The sequence below is a fragment of the Microtus pennsylvanicus genome, chromosome 10, assembly GCF_037038515.1.
Source record: "Microtus pennsylvanicus isolate mMicPen1 chromosome 10, mMicPen1.hap1, whole genome shotgun sequence".
Taxonomy (NCBI): Eukaryota; Metazoa; Chordata; class Mammalia; order Rodentia; family Cricetidae; genus Microtus; species Microtus pennsylvanicus.
Genome location: NC_134588.1, coordinates 100,247,481 through 100,268,488, shown reverse-complemented (window position 1 = coordinate 100,268,488; position 21,008 = coordinate 100,247,481). Strand labels below are relative to the sequence as shown.

Sequence of the window (21,008 nt, the reverse complement as noted above, 5' to 3'; positions counted from 1 at the left end):
GCAGACTCATTTTAATCCAGGAACCTTCCTGTGTCTTTCTAGTTGACCTTCTGATGACCATGCCACAGAGACGTTGTGCACGTATGTGCACACACAAATCAGCCCTGCCCTTGAGATTTAAGGACTGTCCCTGACTATCCCTATGCTTATCTTGTGACTTCTCTTTATCCTCACTGCAGCGCTAAGGTTACTGGTAGAAAAAATGATGTGGGAGTCTTTTGTGTTGATTTCATTGGTTAAATAAAGAAACTGCCTTGGCCCTTTAACAGGACAGAAAATTAGGTAGGCGGAGTAGACAGAACAGAATGCTGGGAGAAAGAAAGCCGAGTCAAGAGTCTCCATGATTCTCCCACTCCAGAGAGACGCAGGTTAAGATCTTTCCTGGTAAGCCAGCTCGTGGTGCTACACAGAATATTAGAAATGGGTTAGATCAATATGTAAGAGCTAGCCAATAAGAGGCTGGAACTAATGGGCCAGGCAGTGTTTAAAAGAATTCAGTTTCCGTGTAATTATTTCGGGTAAAGCTAGCTGTGCGGGCGCCGGGTGCCAGGAACGTAGCCCCGCAGCTCTCCCTACTACAAAAAACTTTGGGGCAGAGGGATATGTTGGGATCTCTTTCTACAGTTAGAATAAAAGGATCATGACTGGAACATTGCAAATCACTTTTGGTTGTGTCCCAACCAGTTTCTAGCTACATTAGTAACATCAGAAGGGAGTCTCTTTATGAGCAATCAAGTATAGGAAAGAACGAAGGGAATGCTGGTCCATACAGCGCTTGCCATCCCAAGGCAGAGGAAAGGGATTTCCCAGTGTGAGAATGATCGTCGCTGGGCTGGGACCTTCAGTGTGACTGTTCTGTGTTTGCCCACTCAGACCCTCACCCGCCATCCCTGCTGCATTGATGGAAACTCAGGAGAAAGTGGCAGGACTCCAGGCAGTGCTTCACTGTTCTTGAAACATGGTCACTGGAGAGAGAAGGCTTGGTGGTTAAGAGCACGCGCTGTATTTGCACAGGATCTAGGTTTGTTTCCCAGAACCCACACTGGGTGGCTCACAACTGCCTGTCACTTCACAGGAGCTGATGCTCTGGTATCCATGGGAACCTGCACTCAGGTGTACACATCCTGCCCCCTCAACGGATACATATTTAAAATTAATAATACAAAAAAATTACTGGGTGTTTGAGCTCTTCTGTAATACCTACCAGAACAAAAGTTAAATGAAAAGGATTTTCTGGAAGGAAGTCACACAGTACAGGTTGTTTGGGGGCGATGCTGGGGATGGCGTGGCCTCTAGTGACACTGTGAAAAGCCCCTCTGTCTGCATTCCCTTTTCCTGCCACCTCCGTTATCTCACAGCTCCTGAAAACCAGAGAACACACTTCCAAGATGCGTGTGTTTCCTACTCCTCTGCCATGCTTTCGCCACACAGCTGCCCGTCCTTCTGCCAAACAGCACTCTCTTCTCTGCTGAAGACGTAAGTCATAAACAATGCCACACCAGTTTGGAATTATGATTAATAGGGTGGTATTTATTTAAAGGGGAAAAAACTTACAGATCACTGTCAGCCCTCTGCATAACCAGGAAGGAAGTCTAGTTGCCGGCGGAGCAGGAAGTGAAGAGAGAGAGGAGAGGGAAGTGGCCGCTTTTTTAAAGGGAGAGAGACCACGCCCCAATGGGCTGGTATCTCAGCGGTGATAGGCTGGAGGAGTGGGAGGACCTCCCGTAACACCTCCCCCTTTTGTTTAAATAAGAGAGTTCTAAACCTACTATGAAATTATATACAATAAGTACAAATATCCTATTCTAACTAGCTTAGGTCTTGTATAATAAATAACTTGGCCAAGTCATGAGAGAAAAGTAACTACATCTATATAGTCTTCAACCCCATCAAAGATCTGAGAAGGGAAATAATGTTACCTGGTTAATTAGGAAGTTCAGTAAAACAACTTCCAAAACATGCAACAAATCACAGAGACAACTAGCTACCTAGGCAATCACCCAAAGTCACATTAGCAGCGTTGAAGCAACCAACTTTGGCTAAGGCCTAACATAACTGACATACCATTTTCAAAGGCAAGCAACTTTTCAAAACTATCTTACCCTGTCTTGGCAGGATATGACAGTCCTGTTTTATCCATTGATGCATGCTCTGTATCTTTGTCAGTGGTTGAGGTACGGGCATTTCTTTGCCCAAAGGCCAGTTCTGCTAAAAAGAAAGGCTCCAGGTGGAGTGTCTTTGGTGCTCAACATTCTCTCGGGAATAGAGTGGTGTTGCCAGGAGCAATTGTGTCTCACTACCACAAAACTCTGAGTTAGATTAAAGGCCATTTTCTACAGCTCTTTGAAGAAGTTGAAGATTATCTATCTATACTGAGTATAATCTCTATATATCTAAAGAACCTGATTAATCTAATTATAAATGACAAACTTAGATGACTATTAGTCTATATAATTCTCAGTATCTATCTAACTTAAAGACTAAGACAATAAACGACTGTGAAACAAATGAGGACAATGACCTCCAAATATAAACAATGTACAAATATACATGGCAGTAGGTAAATATATATCAATACACAAACATTATATAAGTATCTTAATCAGAGGTAGAAATGTACACTGCAATATGGTAAATATATACAATATATATATATCAATACAATATATGTCAATTCATAAAAATATTTTAAACAGAGGTAGAAACATGCATGCATACAATAGTCAATATAATTTAACTTTGTATCAATATACAAGAATCTATACCAATATATTTGTCTAAAAACAGTAACTCACAATCACAAATCTATTATTCCATCATCCCTCTTTTTTTTTCAAAATGATCCCTGAGCTTATAAAATTCCTACCCCAACCCTCAATCGTATACTAATTATAATCAACCCCTAAATGATGTCTCTAAACCCAAGGGCAAACTTTACTGGGAGAGGGGACGTCGTCCTCTAGAATTACTTCCAGCTGTCATGGGGGCAACGTTCTTTCTGGGGGATCCTGTTAAAGTAAAATGATGGTTAAATTTCAAGATCAATGTCTTTTAATATTGCCAATAGTCTCTGAGTATTTTGTGCAGGTCTGGCCAAAATGTTGTATAAGATGTGCACCATTTCAGCTAACCAAGTTGGAACTGTCTTGTGCAGCTGGTACCCAAAGTAGGTCTTGTAGTAGCGCTATCAGTATCATGACGTCATATCAACCAGGTGGAGTTGTTGTTATGGGGCCCCATCTTCTTCCTGGAAACTTCAAATGTCACTTCAGGAAAAACTCATTGTTCATTATGAAAAACTTAAACATTAATCATATAGACATATATATATATATATTCAATGAAAGACATGATAGATATATTCAATGAAAAGTATGATAGATATGAAGAAAAGCAAAGATGTTTTCTAAACTCATATTTCTTTCTGTCCCACATTATGGCTCTTGACATGAGACAGAAACTCCAGAAACTCTGGGTTTTTCTCTTACTAACAGGCTTGGAATTGGAGAGGGACTGAGCCAGAGTCCAACTTCAAAACCAGCTTTATAAATTTAGAAATATGGTTTAATATTACTTACACAACCCATTCAGTTTTCTTGATATTTCCTATCGGGCAGGTATTTTTCCATCTGTCAGTATCCAAACATCCAGGGTCCCTTGAATTTCTCAAAGATGAGTGTTTTCCTGTGGAGATAAGAACAGAACCCTGCCCTATTCTATATGTTTTTCTTACCACCTGTATGAATATCATCATTGTGGATGAGTTGTCATTTCTCCTTTCCAAGAGGTTTCTCCTCTTCAAATCGAAACTTTATTAATTTTGATGGTATCCACAATTTTTCTTCTCCTGTGGAAACAAGAGCAAAACCCCTTCCCCAACGTAGCACATCTCCTGGCTTCCACTGAGAGGTCAGCACATCTTTGAAAGAAATCGGTTGATTTAGTTCAGCAGACTTTTCCATTATCCAATGTCTTTCTGCTGCTGTCGTTCCTTTCTCATTAACGTTAAGAAAATTCAAGGTTAATAAAGCATTATGTAATCTATTTCTGGGGGTATTTTCGGTCCCTTTCTGTTTGTTCAGCATATCCTTTATAGTACGATTTGATCTTTCTATAACTGCCTGACCTGTAGGATTATTTGGTATACCTGTAATGTGTTTTATATTATAATAATCAAAAAAGCGTTTCATTTTCTTAGATACATATGCTGGACCATTATCTGTCTTTATTTGCGCAGGTATACCCATGATGGCCATAACTTCCAATAAATGTGTGATTACTGAATCAGCCTTTTCTGAGCTTAGGGCAGTAGCCCATTGAAAACCTGAATACGTGTCTATGGTGTGGTGTACATATTTTAATTTACCAAATTCCATAAGGTGGAACACATCCATCTGCCAGATTTCATTTCTCTTAGTGCCCTTTGGGTTACTCCCTGCAGGCAACGGTGTTTGATTATAGAAAGAACAAGTAGGACATCTCTTTATAATGTCCTTAGCTTGTTGCCAAGTAATGGAAAATTCTTTCTTTAGGCCTTTACTATTGACATGATGCTTCTTATGAAATTCTGAGGCCTGCAACACACTTCCAATCAATAATTGATCAATCTCAGCGTTGCCTTGGGCTAGAGGACCAGGCAGACCTGTATGGGACCGGATGTGTGTTGTGTTATGTACATCGGACAAAGCCTGTTCCTGATTATGTCTTGTACCTGGATAAACAATGAAGTCAACTCTGTGTCATCTGGTATAAATTCAGCGGTTTCAATATGCAAGATAACTCTTTCTGCATATTGTGAATCTGTAACTATATTAAGAGGTTCCTTAAAATCCCTTAGCACCATAAGAATGGCATATAATTCTGCCTTCTGGACAGAATTATAAGGGCTTTGTTCCACCTTACTCAATTCATCTGACTTGTAACCTGCTTTCCCTGATTTATTTGCATCAGTATAGAACGTATGGCCTCCAGTTATTGGAGCATCACGTACAATTCTAGGAAGAATCCAAGAAGTTCTTTTTATAAGGTTAAGTCTACCACTTTTGGGATAGTTGCTATTAATTTCTCCCAAAAAATTAGCACAAGCTCTTTGCCACGGTTCATTGTCTTCCCATAACTTTTTTATTTCTTCAGTAGTAAAAGGCACTATAATTTCTGCTGGGTCTATACCTGCTAGTTGACGAAGTCTCAGCTTACCTTTTATAATTAATTCAGAGACTTTTTCCACATAAGTTTTTAATTTTTTACTTGGTTTATTAGGTATAAATATCCACTCTAAAATAATATCTTCCCTCTGCATTAGAATCCCTGTAGGAGAAATTCTGGAAGGCAATATGACTAGGATGCAGCTAAGATTTGGGTTCACCCTATCCACATGTGCCTCCTGTAATTTTTCCTCAATCACTGTCAGTTCCTTTTCTGCTTCAGCTGTCAGTTCTCTTGGACTATTCAAATCTTTATCACCATCTAAGGTTTTGTTTAAATGAACTATTAGATCAGGTGTTATCCCAACAGCTGGTCGTAGACTGGAAATGTCTCCTAACAATCTTTGGAAGTCATTAAGAGTCTTTAACTGGTCTCTCCTAATTTGTGCCTTTTGCGTTTTAATTTTCTCTAACCCTATTCTGTAACCTAGGTAATTAATAGAGTTTCCTCTTTGAATCTTTTCAGGGGCAATTTGTAATCCCCACCTAGGCAAGACTTTCTTTACTTCTTCAAACATCCTTTCTAAAGTATCTTTATTTGAATCAGATAACAAGATGTCATCCATGTAATGATAAATGATGGACTTGGGGAATTGTTTACGAATTATTTCCAATGGCTTACTTACAAAATATTGGCACAGTGTAGGACTATTGAGCATACCCTGTGGGAGGACAGTCCATTGATATCTCCTATTAGGCTGAGAATTATTATAAGTAGGCACTGTGAAGGCAAATTTTTCTCTATCCTTTTCTTGTAATGGTATAGTGAAAAAACAATCTTTCAAATCAATAACTATAAGAGGCCATCCTTTTGGTAACAGAGAAGGCAAAGGAATTCCAGACTGTAGTGGGCCCATAGGTTGAATTACTTTGTTGACAGCTCTTAGATCTGTCACCATTCTCCATTTACCAGATTTCTTTTTTACAACAAACACAGGAGAATTCCAAGGGCTGGTTGATTCTTCAATGTGGTAAGCATCTAGTTGCTCCTGCACCAGCTGTTCCAATACCTGTAGTTTATCTTCAGCTAGAGGCCACTGTTTGATCCATATTGGCTTCTCAGTTAGCCATTTTAAAGGTAGGGATGTTGGTACCTCTAAAGGTTTGGTATTTGCTGTATGTTCTTGTACAGCCTGAATGGCTGGTGACCTTTTCCCATAATACCTCATCATATACTTCCCAGAATTATGAGTTCCTGGAACTACAGGAATGTTAATCTGGGTATTCCATTGCTGTAGCAGGTCATGGCCCCATAAATTTATGGCAATATTGGCTTTATATGGCCTTAGTCTTCCTATTTGCCCTTTGGGCCCTATGCATTCAACCCATCTTGTGCTTTGTTTTACACGAGATAGGGTTCCAATTCCCAGGAACTGAACATCTACCTCTTGAAGAGGCCAATTCGGATGCCAAGATTCTGGCGTAATGATACTTACATCCGCACCTGTGTCTAATAAGCCTTCAATAAAAGTGCCATTTATACAGACTCTTAGCTTTGGTCTTTGATCATTAATAGAAGTCTGCCAAAATATATGTTTACTCTGTCCAACTGGGTTTTTTTGACTCATCCTCCACACGGATTTCATCATTTAGACCAGTATTACTTTTTACAGCAGAAATTGGAGCTTTTAATTTTCTTGGTGAGGCACGCTCTCCACTGTGACTGGGAATGACTGGGCCACTGTTGGCTTGGGGGCCTGCGAGAGGCCCCTCAAGGAGTTTCCCGATGGTATCGGGTTGCCTTGTTTGTCTGTTGTTGACCTGCATTTATTGGACCAATGTCGGCCTTTACCGCATCTCCTACATATACCTGAAGGCCTAGGTCTCCTACTTTTGTCATTCCCAGAGGAGATAATATTCCTAGAAATTCTGTGCCTGCAATCCCTTTTCAGATGTCCTAATTTACCACAATTAAAACACCTGGCAGTTTGATGTCTCCTCATTGCTGTGGAAATTGCTTCTCCTACCCAAGATTCATTGTTATAGCTAAACGTCTCAACATTCATCGTATGCTGAATCCATTCATCCATAGGTGCTGATCTAGACTTTAAAGGCCCAATTATCTTTTTGCATTCTATGTTTGCATTCTCAAAAGCTAGAGATTCAAGAAGTATTCGTCTAGCTTCTGAGTCTGTTACCCCTATGTCCAGAGCCTTAATTAATCTTTGCAAAAAGTCAATAAAGGGTTCTCTCTGTCCCTGCCTAATTCTGGTATATGATTCAACCCTTTTTGCTGGATCTTGTATCCTATTCCAAGCATTTAAAGCTGCTTGGTGACATAGACACAGTACTTCATCATCATAAAGAGCTTGGACCTGTGGATCAGCATATTCTCCTGCACCAAGAATTTGATCTTGGGAAATCTCGATACCTTTTGCTCTTCCTTGCTGTTCCATATGCTTGGATTCTTCTCTGAAATAAATTCCAAACATCAAGGAAGGTCCATTATCTAAAACTGCAGACACTAACTGATGGAAATCATGGGGGGTAGCTCTAGCATTAGAAGCCCAAGTCCTTATCATTTCCTTTACGTATGCAGAGTGCAAGCCAAAATTAACAATAGCTTGCTTAATTTCTTTTAGATCATTCATTGCTATTGGCGTCCATCTAGCTTCTCTGACTCCCTTTGAGCCTTTAGAAATTGACGCTTTGTCAGAATTAAGTATAGGGTATGCCGCTAAAACCTTGGGTAAGCCAGTTCTAATAGCTGGTGTTGGCATTGTATCCTGTCCTTGTGCCTTATTACTCTGTTCACCAGCTCCAATCATTTCTTCAATCATTTCAAGTCTTCTTATTATTGTCTTTATTATTGTCTCTTTTGATTCCTGAATCTCCTGACCTGCATGAGTTTCTAGTAAAGATTGTATGGTTCTTAGGAGTGCCATGATCTTCCTAAATGATAGAATATTCAAAAGAATACTGAAACCTAGTAACCAGTAAATTAAGTTATCCCCATAGTCATATAAACCTTGCATGATATAACCCATTGTATTGGTAACCAGAACAGTAAAATTCGCGTTGGGAACGAAAACTGCCATATTACCTATTATCCAGAAGGTGGCGCTGTTGCCAAGTCTCGATGAAAACAGGGTCCTGTTTCAGAGTCTGCCTAGTATTTGTTAAAAACTGGAAAATGTAAGTTGCTCAACAAAGTAATTGTAATTAAATCAATTCCAGAGATGGAACCAGAAACCAGAATCCAGGGGTAGAGAAGAGCAACCTGGAAGCCGCTTATGCCTCCACGTGACAGAGTCACCCTGAGGGGTTGCAGCTTTCAGCAACCACGTGCTCTGGTTTGCACCACTTAAGAACTGTGCTTGCAAGGGAGATTTAAAAATGACTCAGAAAAGAGCAAACCACGCGGGCAGAGACTACGCGGGCCTGTGGAGTTTAAATCCACGTGGGGAGGCCAAGGCCGCCGCAAGGCACAGGCGGTGGCTGAGGAAGGGAGGGCTCCCGCCAAGCCGCGGCGGTTCTAAAACCAAACGTTGGGTGTCAATTGAAGACGTAAGTCATAAACAATGCCACACCAGTTTGGAATTATGATTAATAGGGTGGTATTTATTTAAAGGGGAAAAAACTTACAGATCACTGTCAGCCCTCTGCATAACCAGGAAGGAAGTCTAGTCGCCGGCGGAGCAGGAAGTGAAGAGAGAGAGGAGAGGGAAGTGGCTGCTTTTTTAAAGGGAGAGAGACCACGCCCCAATGGGCTGGTATCTCAGCGGTGATAGGCTGGAGGAGTGGGAGGACCTCCCGTAACACTCTGCAGTAACGTCAGCTCAGAGCAGGGGGTTCCTTCCCACTAGTGGTTGCGGTGACCGCAGCGCCTAGGACAAGTCTGTCACATGGTGTGCACGCAACAGGTTTGCCAACAGAGAGTAAATGACTAAGAGGGAAAGCTTGCAGATGAGGGTCTCGAGAACTCAGCTGCCTTCTGTTCTCTGTGCCTTTGGCCATCAGCGTTAGGTGGATGAACTTGGCTGTGATAGGCTCTTATCTGCTGTTAATGTGTCACAAATGTGATGAGGTTGGGGCCAGAGAGATGACTCAGTCGGTAAAGTGCTTGCTGCTGAGCCTAAAGATTCCCAACACCCATATGTGACAAGTTGAGCCCAGCAGTGCATGCCTGTGATTTCAGCGCATGCACATACAGAGGAATGTGATGGTAGGCTTGCCCTGTGCTCTCATGTCCTTTGTTAAAACACTACTGTCTTAAAATTTTTTCAAATATTATTTTACATGTATGGGTGTTTTGCCTGCATGTATGTTTTTGTTCATCACATGAGCACCTGGTGCTCATGGAAGCCAAAAGATGGTGTCAGATCCCCTGGAACTGGAGTTATGGATAGTTAAGAGTTATGTGGATAGTGGGAACCAAACCTGGGTCCACTGAACCATCTCTCCAGCCCCTTAAGACACTATTTCCTAAGAACAATGCAATACTTGCCATGCTTGGAGATAGGATATTTAGAGATTTCCACTCTTGACTTGGAAGCCTCAAATTAAAAACATTCCCACGCAGGCTGGGAGTGGAGGCACATACCTTTAAAGCCAGCACTTAGGAGGCAGATGCAGGCAGATCTCTTGAGTTTGAGGCCAGTCTGGTCTACAGATTGAGTTCCAGGACAGCCAGAGCTACACAGCACAGGAAAACCCTATCTCTCTCTCAAAAAAAAAAATTAAATATGACCTAAAACTTAAGATCAGGATCTAAAGGTTCAAGCCTTTGTACCCTGCCATAGTTCATTTCTTCCAGGGCTTTCTTGGCTATTTTTCTTCAGTCCCTTTCTTCACACACCAGGATACTGTTTGGAAAAGACATCAGGGAGAAACGCTCCCGCAGCACCTCCTTGAGGTGTGTGTCAGCACTGCAGTCTCCTATGTTCCTTGGTGGGTTCTGAGTCACCCTGAAACGAGGGCTGGGGCATCGACGCTGTGTTCTAACTGCAGTTCAGATAATGCTGGACTTTACTGTTCTAGGATGTGAAGTGTTACACAGAAGAGATGGCAATTCAGTTGATAACAAATAGCTCACGCTTTTAGCAGGGTGGTGATTTTCTCTTAAGGACCCATAAATACTGGCATGCCTTAAACTAATAACATGATAAATATCACACATAAAGAGAAATTTATAGTAATAAGTGGATACAAATTAGTCAACAGTCAATAAAAATTGGAATGCAGACTTTTACCACACATTTTTATCCTATTCAGAGGCATTTTCACTCAAAGGAGACAAATGACTCACCTTAATTCAGAAATATCACTTTTATCCAGGGCATTCAGAGTCACAATTGCCTTTTCTAAAGCGGGCAGCACACTTTTTAGCTCATTGGTGGTTTTCTGTAATGAAGACATAATCCTCATTATATATGAACAAATATAGTTCCATACTTCAAATCATTGGAATGTTGATGGAAGATGTGGTTTGGCGTTTTTATAGTATGGATTAGACATGTGCACACATGCTTCTGTCATGGGCAACATGGGAAGTAGAAACACTGAGTGAGCCAGGCGGTGGTGGTGCACGCCTTTAATCCCAGCACTCGAGAGGCAGAGGCAGGAGGATCTTGAGGCCAACTTGGTCTATAAGAGTTAGTTCCAGAACAGGCTCCAAAGCTACAGAGAAACCCTGTCTCAAAAAAAAAAAAAACCACCACCACCACCAACAACAACAACAAAAAACAGAGTGGCTTTGGCCTTGTCTTTCAGTTTCAACATAGTATGACAGATGCCCTTTGAGACGACATTCTGTTACAAGAGGGACTGGTGACAGTGACTAAGAACTGGGCACCGTGACCCGCGCCTACAGTCCTAGCACTGAGAAGGCAGAGTCTGGTGGATTGCCGCGCACGGTGCCCCCGTGTCTGCGCTCTGTGCGCTGGCACCCAGTTCATGAGCTTCGGGCAAGGGGGCTGGAGGTTAAAGTACATAGACACACAGAGACAGCGACACGGTTATCCTTGAATTCCCCCAAGAATGCCCCCTTTATTGTGTTCAGGGGCAGATTATATAGAGATAGCCACGCCCCAGCCAAACCCACCAGAAACCACTCTCCTGCCATCAGGAACTCCTGAAGGTCTCATGCTCAGAGCAGCTGTAGGCACTCAGATCAGGGGATTACAAGAAATTCAGGATCTGGGGTCTCACTGCTCCCAACAGTGGATCACAGAGTTTGAGGCCAGCCTGGTCTACAGAGCAAGTCCCAGGCTAGGGCTACACAATGAGACCATGTCATAAAACAGCAAGAAAAACAATGAAGAGCTAATCAGTTCTGATAAGAAGCCAGCCAAGCCAGGTGTGGGTGTGCGTGCTGAAGAGACAGAGGCAGGCAGAGCTCTGTGAGTTTAAGGCCAGCGTGTGTCACGCACCAAGTTCTGTTGGGCTTACATAGTGAGCCTGTATACTTTTGAAGTTACCTGGAGAACAACTTGAAATCTATGTTGACGTTCACTGTGGTCTGTAGTAAGCCTTTCCTAGGACTGACTTATGTTGGCCTCTTCCTTTTAAGCTACGGCTATCTAGACAGCAACTGCAACTCTGCGGCTACCAGTAGCAGCTAGGCTGCAAGAGCTGCAGCCTGAAGAAATTCTGCTCTCTCAGGCACCAACTCTTTCAAAGCTGGTAAGAGAATTTACTTAAATCTCTGTCCCCGCAAAGAACTCAAGATTCAAAGACTGAGATAGAATCCTGCTTCCTAGAGAGGCTGAATAGCAAGCAACTCACCTCCTGCGTCTCCCAAAAGACGTCCTCTGGCTTTTGCTTGCCCCGCCTTATAACCCCCTTCTCCTCCTGGCTCTTCCCTACGTCTATCAGCCAGTTGCTGACGCAGCCTTCAGACAGCAGGTGAATTTATTTACTCAAACACATCTTTGCATCATTAAATGTTCCAGAGCATAAACAAGAGTAACACACCTTAAAATAATATTCTACAACAGATTTAGGCTTCAGGAGATTAGCCAGTGATTGAAGCTCATGGGTGTAACTGGTAAATCAATCAGTTTATTTCAACATGTGTGGTTGCTTCTTTGAGAAGGATTAGCTAGTAATCAGACTAGAGTTGAGCAAACTTAACCTACTTCACTACTCTGGCTCCATGAAATTGTGACTGGGAGAGACAGAAGGGACAGAGGGTTTCCATAGTAAACAACAGAATTGGCAAGGTCAAACAGTCATCCCCAGAGCCTCTCAGCTCTCTGCAGATGCTACTCCTGGAGGCATGGCTCACGTGAGTTCCAGTGCAGCCTGCAGAGCTTCCTGGGAAAGGGACTACCTGCTGCTGGGTTCCCTACTTTCTCTTAATGGCTTCCTGTTTGCAGTAGGGGCTCAGGGCATGTTTGCTGGGGTAGGACCAAAGGTATCCATCATTGGGCTGCCACCGGTGACATGTGGAGGTTCAGAGCCCCAGGCAGCCTGGATTCACTGAAATTCAGCTCACCTGAGCATAGTCTTCCACAATCCTTATTTCTTCAGCCACGATCTCCTCATCCTGTTTCACAAGTACTTGAACTTTTTCAACTATTTGTGAATCTTTCCGTAGCTTTTCCATCAGGATTTCTTTTTCCTAATGAACCAAACAGTTTTTCTTGGAATGAGCTTTGGCATGACTTCTTTAGAGCAGAAACTAGTTTATTTAATAACTATATAATTTATAGAAATTAGCCTGAAATCTATGTAGCAGAATAATTAGGATGACTACCATAAAGATGATTTCATACACATCAAGACAGATGACAAGGAGCTAGAGAGGTGGCTCAGTGGTTAAGAGCACTGGCTGCACTTCCAGAGGACCCAGGTTCAATTCCCAGTACCTACATGACAGCTCACAACCATCTGTAACTCCAATTCCAGGGGATCTGATGCCCTCTTCTGACTTCCACAGGCACTAGGCACACATACATACATGCAGGCAATTCACCCATATAGATAAAAATAACTTTATAAAAAGGGTCTCACATAGGTGTCACTGGAGTCTCAGAAAGGAAATAATTATATATATTAAATTATATATATATATATATATATATATATATAGAGAGAGAGAGAGAGAGAAAGAGAGAGAGAGAGAGAGGGGGGGGGCAAGAGTTGGGGGTATATCACAGTGGTAAAGAACTTGCCCAGTTAGTGTCAGATCTTAATTTTAATCTCTAGCAACACACACACACACACACACCCCAAACTAAAAAACCCATAAGCCTTTAAAATAAGTGTCAGGCAGCAAATTACCATAGCAGATTTCTGATGGATTTAACTAATTACCTAGTAATTTTCTATAATTAGTTATGGTGCTAGTTAGTTTATATGTCAATTTGATAGGAGTTAGGATCATCTGGGAAGAACAAATTTTAATCAAGAAAATGCTTCCATAGGACTAGTCTGGAGTCAAGTCTGTAGGGCATTTTATTGATGATTGATGTGGGAGGGCCCAGCACACTGTGGGCAGTGCCACCCACGGGCATGTGGTCCTCGGCTGTATAAGGGCTGAGCCAGCCAGTAAGCGGCACTCCTCCAGGCTCCGCTTCAGTTCTTGTCTAGAGCTCCTGTCCTAACTTCCTTCGACGATGATAAACCCTTTCCTCACCAAGTTGCTTTTAGTCATGGCATTTTATCACAGCCATAGTAATTTCAATTAAGATATATGATCATATTTAATTGTTAGAATGTGATTTCTTCAAAGTGCACAGCTATATTGGGGCAAAGCTGAAGTTTCAATTCACCTTTGTCTGGTCACAGATCCTGTCCTGGATCTGGCTATACAATCTTTAGGACAGATTTAAGATTGATGATACCTTTGCTTTTTGTTCTATTTGAGGGCCAATGATCCAAAGCTCTTCCTGCATGTCCGTGACTAACACAGTGGCTTCCAGGATCTTGGAGAGTCCCATGTAGAAGCGGTTCCTGAGGGGAAAGCAAAGCACAGGCTTGTACATGAGGGCCTGCTCTTGGGGTTTCTGTCCTGCCCAGTTCCCACAGTCGGTAAATCCCAAAGAAAATCACACAGAGGTCTCCATAAGATTATAAACTGATTGGCCTATTAGCTCAGGCTTTTTATTAGCTCTTGTAGCTTATATTTAACCCATCATTCTTATCTATGTTAGCCACATGGCTCCGTACCTTTTTCAGCAGGGTAGGTTACATCCTGTTTCTTCGGTGATCTGGGCAGGACTGGGGAAGAATGGGCTTCCTCCTTCCCACCATTCTCCTGTTCTTGTTGCCCCACCTTTACTTCCTGCCTGGTTGTCCCACCTATACTTCCTGCCTAGCCAATCACCGTTTATTTTAACATGATTGACAGAATACAGACAATTCTCCTGCACCACAGGCTAACCCTCCCACATCTGAACGGAGCACGTTCGGAACCTTAGAATGTTCTGGCTGAGCAGCCTTAATCTGAAATCTCCAAAATCTCAAGTTTTTTGAGGCCCAGTTGTCATCATTCCAAGTGTGAGATGCCAGGTTAAGGGTGCTCAACCTCTAGGAAGAAGGAAAAACGCACAATTGGACAGTAGCAAATAAAACCAAAAGCTTATAAAAAACTACACAGCATGACCAAGCAGGGTTTATACTTTAGGGATTCAAGACCGATTCAGGATTTGAAAGTCAGTTGACATATAAGCCACCCTATATAAATAGTGTGAAGTAGGGAAGTCAGAACTGGTCACCTGAAAATATATCAACACACTTGATAAAATTCATGACAAAAATAAAACCAAGAGTCAAGAGGGATTTTCTCAGCTTGGTAAACGGCACGCTGCTGTAAGAAGAGAATGAACTTACTGTGGGCATGAGGTGCCTGTGACAGGGCTTAGTCACACAAGTTACACGGCCATGAGTGGATGGCAACAGTCTTTCAGAGGGACAGGTGACACCACAGATCCTGGACATAGGAGTGGAAGGCCCATTAATCTCTCTTGACTCCCATCTGGAGAGAAGCTGGGCCCTTTCCCTAGACTGTTCTCACCTCGATTTAACTGCCACACCACAGAAATCTCAGTCTGGAAGGTGGGTGCTTCCCCTTGCAGGAGAACAAGAGCCACTTTTGAACACAGGTGGCTTTTTTAGGTTGCGTTTTGACTGTCCCAGCTGTTTTACATTTGATACAGAATCTTTTATACCCACTGGATGTTGTTAGCAAAAACTCAAGAAGAATTTGACCCCGAATCCATAAAATTAGCAAAATACGGTCGAGACTACCCTTACTTCTTATGCAAACACCAGGCTTGGGTGTGCTCCTCACACACAGACTTAACTCTTCCGGTGTGAGCTGTGACGGAGGATCATGTTTCTGTAGTCCTGCTGGCCAGCTTGGGCACAGTGTCTGTAGACACCTGGATGAGTGACGTGGCTTGACTCCAGACAAGGATTCTGACTATGGTTTAGTCTCTAAGTGGGACTCATCACTTTAGTTACTCCCATTTAGTGTTCCATAAGACAACCCGAATGGGATCTGACCTGATGAGGTGGCTTTTCCTTTAAAAGACTTGTTAGTTGGACACACCATAGGCTTGCGACAGACTCGTTTTGGAGTGTTTGTCTTAGGTGCCCGAAGGCCATCTAGGTAAGGCTGGACTGAGACAGTTCTGACTCTGAGAAAGCCCCGGGGATTCCCCAGCATGTGAGAATTTTTATAGTAGATGTTACAAGGCCAATTCCTAGCCACTTACTGTCTTCCTAGGAGGTTCCATAGGACAGATTCTCAGTGTCCCCTGGGTTCTGGTTATATATACGGGCTGTGGGTACAAGTTAGTGGCAGAGTACTGGCCGAGCATGCCCGGGTCCCTGGGTTCCACCCCTAACAGCATAAAAAAGAGAGGGTGAGAGGTCTGTGAGATGTGTTGAGAAAGGCTATCTCTGGGCAGGACATGGCTACAGCACTTAGGCCCCACTGCACATACGGTCACCTGCACAAGTTCAGGCCGACAAGATCAGTCAGTGTGCAGGAAGCAGCACTAAGTGGACTCAGAGGGTTCTTTAAAAACAACAGAGAAGGAAGAGGGAATGAGGTACAGTGGGAAGACATGCTGAGGGAGGCTGGCGGGTGGGTGAGGGAGAAGCGGGGTGGGTGGGCATGATCGATGTACACTGTATGTAAGTATGAAATTTTCAGAGAACATGTAAAAGATATTTCAACAACAATGACGGCAACAACAACAGAGATCTAATGAAGTCTGAGGCTTCCTGCCATGGGTTTTCTCCTGACAGTCTCAGCCACAATAGCTACCTACACAGTGTGACACAGCGTGACACAGTGTGACACGTGTTCTCGCCGTCTGTGCTGCAGTTGCTGGGTCAGTTCTATTGGTATTATCTTAGAAGTCACGAGGGATGGCTCTAGCCATTAGCTGTGTCAGTAGACACTCTGCACTTCCTTCCTCTGTCTACGTAGGTGACAAACTGACTAACAAGAACTCATTTCTCGCTGGCAGATCTGTCAGCTTCACTGTGAAGGGGCAGCCTCCAGACACATGCAGGGGAGGTGCACAGTCCTCCCTACCATCCACCACAGTGTTGGCCCCCAGGGATATTTGTTTTATTTATTTATTTATTAAAGATTTCTGTCTCTTCCCCGCCACCGCTTCCCATTTCCCTCCCCCTCCCCCAATCAAGTCCCCCTCCCACGTCAGCCCAAAGAGCGATCAGGGTTCCCTGCCCTGTGGGAAGTCCAAGGACCACCCACCTCCATCCCCAGGGATATTTGAATTCCTTATTTTGTATTTGTATCTATCTTTTTTTGTTGTTTAATAAATAGAGCACTTCTGTAAAAGCCCACATTTCTGTTTCACTCGAAGCCTTACCTTTTCGTCCGCATCGCCTCCTGTCTGATGCTCAGAAAGTGGCTGAACGTCTCCAGAAACTTCAAGTAGCTACTGGGAGTGACATAATAGTGTCTTCCAGTATCTTCAAAGAATTTTGTGCTCAAATCTTTCATGCTTTTGTGGATTTCAACACACACTGGGGCAAACTGTGTTATTATATTCTGAAAAAAAAAACAGCTTTTGAGGAATACAAGAGTGTTGCGGGAGCTCCTTCCACTCCTTCAGCCAATAGCAGCTGAGATACCAGCCTACTGGGGCGTGGTCTCTCTCCCTTTAAAAAAGCAGCCACTTCCCTCTGCTCGCACTTTGGCTTCCAGCTCCGCTTCCGGCAAGTAGGCTCCATTCCTGACTGCGCAGAGGGCTGTTGTCTGGGATGGTGATCTGTAAGTTTTTCCTCCTTAAAATAAATAACCTCTCTAATAATCATAATTCCAAACTGGTGTGGGATTGTTTGTGACTTATGCCTTCACAAGAGAACATGAATAGAGAAGAATGGGCAGTAACTTAAACACACAGTATTTCTGAGATGCAGAACGGTGCAGTAGGACCACACGAGCTCTGATGGATAGGGTAGATGGGGACAACGCTGAGTGACTAATGACATGCCAGGTGTGTTGTCGCAGCCTGGGCTCTGATCTCCCCATCAGCAGTCAGGGCTTGTCTTAGTTAGGGTTACTATTGCTGTGATGAACAACCATGACCAAAGCAAGCTGGGGAGGAAAGGGTCTGACTCATGCTTCCACATCAGAGTCCATCACTGAAGGAAGTCAGGGCAGGAACTTTGAACTCATAGGATAGATAATGGAGTATTTTCTCTGAATTTGTCAAATGCAATTGGACTAGACATTGTTGATATATTTATTCCCTGTATATATTGTATATAGTTATTGTATTTATTGTATATAGCTTTCCTTATATTATTTATAGTCTTCTGATGTGAGATTCCCCTTTGTATGCTGTGAATACCATTGGTTAATAAAGAAACTGCCTTGACCTATTGATAGGGCAGGACTTAGGTAGACAGGGAAAACTAAACTGAATGCTGGGAGAAAGGAGGTGGAGTCAGAGAGAAGCCATGGAGCCACTGCCAGAGACAGACATGCTGAAACTTTGCTGATAAGTCATGACCTTGTGGTGATGCACAGATTAATGGAGATGGGTTAAATTAAGATGTAAGAGTTAGCCAATAACAGCTAATGGGCCAAGCAGTGATTTAAACACTATAGTTTCTGTGTAATTATTTTGGAGCTGAGCAGGCGGGAACCAACAAGCAGCCTCCTTACAACAGTCTTCCTTTTTTTTTTTAAATTTTAGACCAAAGGGAAAATGTATTAGTATATTATTTGTATTTTGATAAATATATCTTGCCTGAAGATCAGAGGCAAAGCTAAAGCCACAAGAGTTTAGACAATGGTGACACACACACATCTTTAATCCCAGAACTGAGAGACAGAGTCAGATGGATCTCTATGAGTTCAAGGCAATCCTGGGCTACACAAGATCAATGCAGAAACAAATCCAGGTGGTGGTGCCTCACACCCTTAATCCCAGTCCTAGGGAGTCTCACACCCTTAATCCCAGCATTAGAAGGAATATAAAGTGAGAGGAGAGACAGGCTATCTGCTTAGTTTGTGGTCGCTCAGCCTTGGTAGAAGTAAGACTTCTCTAGTGACTTTGCTGCTTTGCTTTTCTGGTTTTGGGTTGAATCCTGATTTCTGTCTCTGGTTTTTATTATTCATGCTACAGCCCTTTCTAAGGCCCACATTGAGTCTCAGGACTCTGGGCATTTCCAGCTCCTTTTGCCAGGATTTTTACTCCCTGTGTGTCAGATGGGCCCTTGGGGTCTTCAGTTTAATGCCTCGAGAATAGATCTACAGACAAGGTTGAGAGTGAGACAGCTAGGCTGAGAGGAATTGGTGCTCTCTCTCTCTCTCTCTCTCTCTCTCTCTCTCTCTCTCTCTCGCTCTCGCTCTCGCTCTCGCTCTCGCTCTCGCTCTCTCTGTCTGTCTGTCTGTCTGTCTGTCTCTCCCTCCCTCTCTCTGTCTCTCTCTCTCTCTGAAATTGACAAAGAACATACATAATTACTAAAATTATCAAATGAAATACATGGAAGACTGCAGAATCCTTACCAATGGAACTGTTTTGCACAAGGAGTTGTTAGGGAGGCTCCTAAAGGTGCCCCCAACAATGCAGTCCTTTTAGTTGCCAACCAGAACTAGTGGATAAACCTGCTGACGATAGCACACACTGTAATTACAAGATACAAACAAATAGACACGAACTTGGGAAAGAGGTTTGTAGAGATGAGGAGAGTAACAGAGGTGGGAGGGGAAGAAAGAGGGTAGGCGAGAATAATCAGGATGCATTATATATGCATGAAACTGCCAAGAGATTTTGTTTTTTGAGATACAGAGTTTCTCTGTGTAGCCTTGCCTATTCTGGAACTCACTCTGCAGACCAGGCTGGCCTTGAACCTACAGAGATCCACCTGACTCCACCTTCCAAGTGCTGGGATTAAAGGCATGCATCATAACCATCCAGTAAAGTTATTGATTATGTGTATGGGTATTTTGCCTACATATGTGTCTGTGCATCATGTGAACATGTGGATTCAGGGCTCACAATGGCCAGAAGAGGGCGCTGGACCTCTGGAACTGGGGTTACAGATGACTGAGCTGCCACATGGGAGTTGAGAATCAAACTCAGGTCCTCTGCAAGAGCAGCCGCTTTAACTACTGGGCCATCTCGCCAGCCCCAGCTGTCAGGACAGTTTTTGAAAAGAATCCTTGGAAGGTTGCAGAATCCTCACGGAAGGATGATAACAGAGGCATCTAAGGCAGTGTAGAACCTAGGTAGCCTTGAAGTAGGTGGGTACAAGACACAACAAAAGTGGGGCTCGTGAACACAGAGCTTAGAGATGCCCACTCCCCGCACTGCCGCTCAGATACAGTGTGGTCACGTGCCGATCATGAGCCGTGACGGTCATGGGCTTTAGGCACTTACCACTTTGTTCTCCACTTTCAACTTTTCTTCTAGGTAGGAGTTGGCCACAAGAAGGAGGGCCTCATCGGGCCACCTCTGGAACCAGTCAATGGTGCAGGCCGTAATCATAGAGGGGTAAACCCTGCAGCAATGGCGGAAGTTAGATCCTACAGGGCTCATGATGATAAAAATGTGCAGGTTTTTAGATACTCTCTGAAATGGATAGAAATACACACATTGTTAAAATGTAATCCCTTATTTTGGAAATGATACTATATCGAAAACCCAATTGAAAACTTGTCTCAGTTGTTTCCTAAACGAATAGACTAGCTGATTGTGGGTATGCTGTCTGCCATCAGCAGGGCTCTTTCAGGGAAACCAGGAGCCCCCAGAACCCTTCTGCCCCTTATAATGGCCCCATTATCTTCAGATGGCGGACCCAGACCAACTCTCATGAACGGGGCCACTTAGTGAAGAGTCTACTGCTCGACTCTTGTCTGGGGTGTGTACCTTTAGCACTGTACAGAAACTCAAAGTAAGACAGCATCAGATTGATTAGAGCTGAAACCAAGAGAGGAGAGACCACGATAGGGTCTTATAGTTAGTGGGTTACCGTAAGGCATTCCAAACTTCATTCAGCGACACGCCACTTTGTGTGCTGAGCAAGTCCTTTGTGCCATGTGTGATCAAACGTCCTGTATGAGAATGTGAATACAAGGTCACCGCTTGAGTTTGCCTGGATCCCCTTTGCTCTTCAGACCCAACCCAGCTTCTGCTGCTGAGCACTTGCTGGAGTGGCCACAGGACCCAGGCTCTTTCCTTCTGTTTCCACATGGGGGCCCCAGCAGGTAACACGCTTCTCTTTACTCTCAGGCCTAAATTACTGACATCTCCAGGTAACAAGCAACTATTTGCCAAATAAGCAAGTAAATCAGAAACAGTAAGACTGTAAGGGCATCCGGTTTGTTCTCTATCAGCTGTGATTCTATATCTTGGATTTAAAAAA

At 43.3% G+C, this 21,008-nt stretch overlaps 1 protein-coding gene across 1 annotated transcript in view; it reads right to left on the bottom strand.

Moving 5' to 3' along the window:
- Window positions 1-21,008, bottom strand: part of Dnah14 (dynein axonemal heavy chain 14) — a 243,864-nt gene that overhangs the window by 63,339 nt on the left and 159,517 nt on the right. Inside the window, exons 57-61 of the mRNA XM_075987370.1 lie at window positions 20,024-20,215; window positions 17,000-17,181; window positions 13,994-14,102; window positions 12,643-12,768; window positions 10,453-10,547 (exon numbers count right to left, since the gene is read on the bottom strand). Of these exons, the coding sequence (XP_075843485.1) occupies window positions 10,453-10,547; window positions 12,643-12,768; window positions 13,994-14,102; window positions 17,000-17,181; window positions 20,024-20,215 (704 nt within the window). The remainder of the gene's footprint in view (window positions 1-10,452; window positions 10,548-12,642; window positions 12,769-13,993; window positions 14,103-16,999; window positions 17,182-20,023; window positions 20,216-21,008) is intronic.